The sequence below is a fragment of the Pelophylax lessonae genome (genome assembly GCF_965119305.1).
Source record: "Pelophylax lessonae genome assembly, chromosome: 11".
NCBI classification, from domain to species: Eukaryota; Metazoa; Chordata; class Amphibia; order Anura; family Ranidae; genus Pelophylax; species Pelophylax lessonae.
The window spans coordinates 153,046,507-153,054,802 of record NC_138778.1 but is presented as its reverse complement, the minus strand read 5'-3'; the positions used below and the strand labels follow the sequence as shown (position 1 = coordinate 153,054,802).

Here is an 8,296-nt window from a genome sequence, read left to right as displayed (position 1 = left end):
GATGTAGGGTGCAGGCTACTGTGGGGTGCGGGATGTAGGGTGCAGGCTACTGTGGGGTGCAGGCTGCTGTTGGGTGCTGGATGTAGGGTGCAGGCTGGTGTGGGGTGCAAGATGTAGGGTGCAGGCTGGTGTGGGGTGCAGGATGTAGGGTGCAGGCTGGTGTGGGGTGCAGGATGTAGGGTGCAGGCTGGTGTGGGGTGCAGGATGTGGGGTACAGGCTGCTGTGTGCAGTATAGGATCTGCTTGCTCGGGTCTCAGGCGTGCAGCAGCCTCATCCACATAAAACAATAGCCTCCTTGATATGAATGCTGACAGCTCCGTGCGGCCCCTCCGATTGATTGATGGCTCTGTGACGCTTTATCAGGCACACGGATAAAGTTTGACCAATCATTTGCCAGAAGCTCACAAGGCAAGCAGCCCAAGTGTACTTTTGTTGGCTTAGGAAGTTAGGTCGGGGAGATACTATATTTTTTTTTTTTTTTTTTTTTTGCATCTGTCCTGTATTTTTGGTTTGTATGATGTCCAAGAATGTCCATTTCTGGAGCGCTGAGTAACTACTTTGTGGAGTCCATCATTAGCCCCGAGAGCGAGGAGCCTCCAGCACCCAAATTCTCTGGACAGTACCCCAGCCCCCGGCCGGCGGCGCACTCTGACAGCCTGGACTTCCCTTCTTGTAGCTTCCAGCCTAAAGCCCCCGTGTTCAGCGCCTCCTGGACCCCCCTGAACCCCCACAGCGCTTCTCCCCTGCCGCCTGTCTACCACCCCTACCTCCAGCAGGGCGCCCCCGCTTCCGAGACCAGGTACTTACGGGGCTGGCTGGAGCCGCTGCCCAGGGCGGACACCGGACCGGGAGCTGTGAAGACTGAACCGCTGCTGGGCCACCCGGGAGACCTGCACAAGTTGGGAGCCCAGGAGTACAGCCTAGAATCGTCTGCTGCCAGAGAGCCTGAGCCTAATGAGAGGCCCACTTTCCAGGACAATAAAGTGTGCGAAGGAAGCGAGGACAAAGACAGGCCACATCAAAGTAAGTTATATAGCTGAGGAAGTACAACACAATAGACTGCAATAAAAAAAATCTCTGATCCGGTCCCAACATTATACCTTCATATGCTATAGACATGTATAGGGACCAGGATACTGCCAACAACTATAGGAGAGCAGAACCTACATCACAACTCATACAGAACAGACAGTAGTCATCCCTAGTAATACAACTAAAATCACATAGAAATATGAATGCAAGCAGGGAATCTCTGATCTTGTACCAACATTTTACCCACACACACCATAGACATGTATATAGATTAAAAACATATAGGAGAGTAGACCTGAATCACAACTCATACATAACAGACAGTCACCCCTAGTAATACAACTAAAATCCTATAGAAATACAAATACAAGCAGGAAATCTCTGTTCCTGTACCAACATTATGCCCACACACACCATAGATATGTATATAGACTAAAAAACTATAGGAGAGTAGATCTGTATCACAACTCATACATAACAGACAGTCATCCCTAGTAATACCACTAAAATCACCTATAAATATGTACACAAGAAGGAAATCTCTGATCTTGTACCAACATTATACCCACACACACCATAGATATATATATAGACTAAAAAAACTATTGGAGTGTAGAACCTTCACCATAACTTATCCATGACAACCAGCCATTTCTAGCAACACAACTAAAATTACATATAAATAGGAACACAAGCAGCAAATCTCTGATCTTGTACCAACATTATGCCCACACACACCATAGATATGTATATAGCCTAAAAAACTATTGGAGAGTAGAACCTTCACCATAACTTACCAAAACAATCAGCCATCCCTAGTAATATAACTAAAAATACATATAAATATGAACACAAGCAGGACATTCACTGATATTGTACCAACATTATGCCCACACACACCATAGCATAGATATGTATACAGACTAAAAAACTATTGGAGAGTAGAACCTTCACCATAACTTATCCATAACAACCAGCCATCCCTAGTAATCTAGCTAAAATTACATATAAATATGAACACAAGCAGGAAATCTTTGACCTTGTACCAAAATTATGCCCACACACACCATAGCTATGTATATAGACTGGAAAATTATAAATTATTGGAGGGTAGAACCTTCACCATAACTCATACATAACAGTCACATAGAAATATGTACACAAGCAGGAAATCTTTAATCCTATCCCTAAATTATGCCTACACACACCATAGACAAGTACAGTGACTAAAAAACTATAGAAGAGTAGACCTGCACCATAACTTATACAGAACAGACAGCCATCCCTAGTAATACAACTAAGATTACATAGAAATATAAATACAAGCAGGAAACCTCTGATCCTGTATCAACATTATGCCTATACACACTATAGATACAGAGACTAAAAAACTATAGAAAAGTAGAACCTTCACCATAACTTATCCATAACAACCAGCCATCCTTAGTAATATAACTAAAATTACATATACATATGAATACAAGCAGGAAACCTCTGATCCTGTACCAACATTATGCCTATACACACTATAGATATGTACAGAGACTAAAAAACTATAGGAGAGTAGAACTTTCACCATAACTTATCCATAACAACCAGCCATCCCTCATAATATAACTAAAATTACATATAAATATGAATACAAGCAGGAAATCTCTGATCCTGTCCCTACATTATACCTATGCACACCATAGATATGGACAGTGACTAAACAACTAAACTAAAAGAGAGCAAACCTGCATTACAACTCATCCATAACAATCACATAGAAATATGAACACAAGCAGGAAATTTCTGATCCAGTCCCAACATTATTCCTACACACACTATACACATGTACAGTGACTAAAAAACTATAGGAGAGTAAACCTGCACCACAACTCATACATAATAGATAGTCATCACTAGTAATACAACTAAAATCACATATAAATATGAACACAACCAAGAAATCTCTGAACCTATCCCTACATTATGCCTACACACACCATAGACATGTACAGTGACTTAAAAACTATAGGAGAGTAGAACCTGCTCCACAACTTATCCATAACAATCACATATAAATATGAACACAAGCAGGATATCTCTGATCCTGTCCCCACACACACCATAGATATGTACAGAGACTAAAAAACTACAGAGTAGACCTGCACCATAACTTATCCATAACAACCAGCCATCCCTAGTAATACCACTAAAATCACATGGAAATATGAATACAAGCAGGAAATCTCTGATCATGTATCAACATGATGTCTACACACACCATAGACATTTACAGTGAATAAAAAACTATTGGAGAGTAGACCTGAACCATAACTCACCCATAACATCCATCCATCCCTAGTAATAAAACTAAATCACATGAAGACAACCAGGAAATATCTGATCCTGTACCAACATTATATCTACACACACCATAGACATCACTAGTAGTAAAACTAAAGCACATGTAAATATGTATACAAGCAGGAAATATCTGATCCTGTACCAATATTATGCCTACACACACCATAGACATGTACAGTGACAAAAAAACTATAGTAGAATAGAACCTGCACCATAACTCATCTATAACAACCAGCCATCCCTAGTAATAAAACTAAAGCACATATAAATATGTACACAAGCAGGAAATCTCTGATTTTGTTCTAACATTATGCCTACACACACCATAGACATTTACAGTGACTAAAAAACTATAGGAGAGTAGACCTGAACCATAACTCACCCATAACAACCAGCCATGCCTAGTAATAAAAGTAAAGTACATATAAATATGTACACAAGCAGGACATCTCTGATCCTGTACCAACATTATGCCTACACACACCATAGACATGTACAGTGACCAAAAAACATGTACAGTGATTAAAAAACGATAGGAGAGTAGACCTGCACCACAACTCATCTATAACAACCAGCCACACCAGTAATAAAACTAAAGCACATATAATTATCAACACAAGCAGGAAATCTCTGATCCAGTCCCAACATTATTCCTACACACACCATAGACATGTACAGTGACTAAACAACTATAGGAGAGTAGACCTGCACCATAACTTATTCATGACAACCAGCTACCCCTAGTAATAAAACGAAACATGCAATTATGAACACAACAAGGAAATCCCTGATGCTGCCCCAACATTCAGACTGCACACACCATAGACATGTACAATGACCAAAAAACTATGGGAGACTATAACCTGTACCACAACTCATTCATAGCAACCTGCTATCCCTAGTACTAAATTGAAACCACATATAAATATAAATACAGCTTGCAATAAACACAATAGACTTCATTTTAATAAGTGTATTGTACACAGCAATTATATCTCTGGTCCTGTCCCAACATTTTGCCTGCACACATCATAAACATGTACAGTGACACAGTTTATCAGACTTCTCTCTCTATCAGACAGCCCAAAAAATATAGGAATGGAACCTGCACCACAACTCATCAATACCAACCAGCTATAAATATGAACACAACAATGAAAACTCTGATCCTGTCCCAACATTCAGGCTGCACACACCATAGACATATGCAATGACCAGGGCACAGCCCAAAAAATACACGAGAATAGAATCTGCACCACAACTTATCCATAACAACAGGCCTTACCTATTATTAAAAATAAACCTCATAAAAATATGAACACAACAATTAAAACTTTTTTCCTGTCTCAACATTCAGGCTGCACACACCATAGACATGAACAGTGACCAAGACAGCCAAAACAACTATAGTCTACAACCTGCACCACATCTCATCTATAAACAGCTAGCCATTCCTAGTTTAAAAAAAAACAATAACAACAGACAAAACTACACCAAACCACCTATAAATATGAACACAGTTTGCAATAAACTAATAAACTGCAATAAAAAGTGCAAGGAAATCTCTGATCATGTGCCAACATTCTGCTTACAAACACCCTAGACATGTACAGTGACCAGGGCAAAACCAAAATAACTATAGGAGAGAAGAACCTGCACCACAACTCATCCATAACAGCTAAGGACCCCAGTAATAAAACTAAACCACATATAAATATGAACACAACAAGGAAATATCAGATCCTGTACCAACATTCTGCATGGATACCCCATAGACACTTACAATGACCGGGGATCAGCCAAAAAACTATGGAGGGGAGAACCTTCAGCATAACCCATCCATAGCCTAGTAGTAAAACTAAACCACATATAAATATGAACACAACAAGGAAATCTCAGATCCAGTACCAACATTCTGCATGGACACCCCATAGGCACTTACAGTGACTGGGGGTCAGCCAAAAAACTATGGAGGGGAGAACCTTCAGCATAACTCATCCATAGCCTAGTAATAAAACTAAACCACATATAAATATGAACACAATAAGGACATCTTAGATCCTGTACCAACATTCTGCATGGACACCCCATAGACAAGTACAGTGACCGGGGATCAGCCAAAAAGCTATGGTAGAGAAGAACCTTCAACACAACTCATCCATAGCCTAGTAATAAAACTAAACCACATATAAATATGAACACAACAAGGAAATCTCAGATCCTGTCCCTAAATTCTGACTGCACACACCATGGCCATATGCCTTGACCAGGGCATAGCTCACCAGACATCTCTTTTTACTACCAGAAAGCCAAAAACTATAGAAGAGTAGAACCTGAACCACAACTCACCCATAACAGCCTGGTAATAAAATTAAACCACATATAAATATGAACACAACTTGCCAAGCTCATCCGCACTGTAAAATATTCATCTTGTGCTCCCAGACTTGTTTTTTGCGACTTAACAAATGTGAAATTAGTCTCCCCTTGTAGCCTTGTCACTTCAGCCGTGTGCCCTGATAGCTAAGGACAATACAAGCTCATTTATCTGGTCCAGCCAGGTAAAATGATGGATCAGCTCCACTTAATACCATTCCCCATCATCTTATAAACGGCATGGATATATATTTTATAGCACACGTGCTACCTTGTATTGTACAGTAATATTAAAGCAATAGGCGATTCAATGATCGGTAAAAACATTTTAGCTTGATAAATGTGGGTATTATGCATGCAACTTAAACCACACTTTAAAGAGGTGTTTTTCAAAAAACTGGGCATGGGTCCAGGGTACAGTCGTTGAAAAAAAAATTCTGATGCAGCTTGAGCTGAACAGACTGTTTACCAAACACTCATCTGGTGTGATAAAAGCTAAAAGCTTTTTTTTTTTTTTTCATTTCAGAACTTCATATAATTTATGGCTTCAATCTATTTTGTTGGACCCTCAGCCCAATACCGATAGCATTTCTGAAAAAAAAATATATATATTTTTTTTAGCATAACTTCTAGTTATTTGCAATTTTACAGTGAATACAGTTAGTCCAGTTTTGATTTATTTAAAACAAAAGTATAAATAAATAAAATGTTCATATTTTAAATTAGTTTGTGTAAAAAAAAATATATACTGTAATGCTGACATTAAAAAAAAAAAAGAGAGAAAATATTTGCAGAAAATAAAATTGACTTCCAGCATTCTTGAAATGCAGCCGTATTAACACCTATTAATTATTAAGTGATTTAATTCTCTTAAATATTTAATTTTCCTGCAAATGATAAGGAGACGGTCGCAATGCAGGCGCTATCTCAGGCACAAAAGTTACCCAAGGAAGGAAGCAGCCTGTATATTCTGCCAGACAGGGCAGGGAATACAGACTTTCATCTATTTTTTATGAGCCCACAACGTGTTCTCTGACTTTAATGAAAGGGATTTTTTTTATTGTCCTTACTGGCGATGCGTGTTAAAAGCTCAAAGCAAGTTATAAAACAATATTAGCAACAGCAAGAACAAATCTGTAATACTAGTAATCTTTATTTGAATAATAACTATTATTTTTTATCACGTATAAAAAAAAATGCATATTTTTAACTTGGGGTGTTATTTTACTCTAATTTCTTTAATCACACGTTATTCATACATGCCTTAAAGTTGGAATAAATGTGTAAATACCATTGTATTGTTACTATTACAAATACTACACCTTTATATATATATATATATATATATATATACATATGTGTGTGTGTGTTTTCATAATCTAATTTTTTTTTAATTATGTGAATACTTTTCTATTACTATTATTATTACTACTACTACATAAAATATATAGTTTAACTATTACATATATAATATAATATAGTAGTATACATATATAAAAAAATATATATATAAATGTGTGTGTATGTATATATATATATATATATATATATATATATATATATATATATATATATATATATATATATATATATATATATATATATATTTATTTATTTACTTTTTTTGTGGTTAATGTGCATTTTGGTGTTTAATATAAAACTTATAAATTTCCTTTACAGCAAACCCTTCAGCTAACTGGTTGCACGCCAGGTCCTCCAGGAAGAAAAGATGCCCCTACACCAAGTACCAGACCCTGGAGCTGGAGAAGGAGTTTCTGTTTAATATGTACCTGACCAGGGACAGGAGACATGAAGTGGCCAGGCTGCTTAACCTGAGCGAGAGACAGGTCAAAATCTGGTTTCAGAACCGCAGGATGAAAATGAAGAAGCTGAACAAGGAACAGGGGAAAGATTAATCTCTCCTCCACCCCCTCAGAATGCACCTGCTCCCTATTTATGCTTTCAATACCTTAATTAAAATTGAATAAGACTCGCCCATCTTTTTTTGCATGATATACCAGGTTGTAAGCAATCATACACCATCACTGTTATTTTCTGTGCTAAATGTTCAGGAGTTTGATAAGGACCCTCTGTTAGGCAAGTTAGTGAATTTAGTTTTAACTAGGGGGGGCGATTTATTAAATTCGTTTTTTTTTACAGTGTTCAGTTCAAATGCCCAACCAGGATTTTTTTTTTTTTTTTTTTAATCCCTGAATAAAACATTTGCCACTTTGGGTGCTTGAATAAAACATATGCCACTTTAAAAAAATAAATCCTGTTGTATATCAACCCTAAAGAACCACTAAAAAGTAAAGGAGATCAGAAAATAAACTACAGCCTCATATCATTCATCAGCATCATAAAGAGGTGTAATAAATATATATATTTAGTTTTGACTTCCTCTATTCCTCTATTATTAAAAGCTCCACCAGCAAACTCAATTAACTCACTTTTATATACTGAGCCAAAATAACAGAAAGCACACTGGATGTCCACGATTTGCTAAAATAGTTTTTTAGAAAACAAAAAAAAGAG

At 37.5% G+C, this 8,296-nt stretch overlaps 1 protein-coding gene across 1 annotated transcript; it reads left to right on the top strand.

Moving 5' to 3' along the window:
* Positions 1–242: 242 nt before the first annotated feature.
* Positions 243–7,868, top strand: HOXB9 (homeobox B9). The gene is made up of 2 exons (XM_082272559.1): positions 243–1,024; positions 7,442–7,868. The coding sequence occupies exons 1-2, from the start codon at positions 529–531 to the stop codon at positions 7,675–7,677; spliced, it is 732 nt and encodes a 243-aa protein (XP_082128685.1). The 5' UTR covers positions 243–528; the 3' UTR covers positions 7,678–7,868.
* Positions 7,869–8,296: the final 428 nt, after the last annotated feature.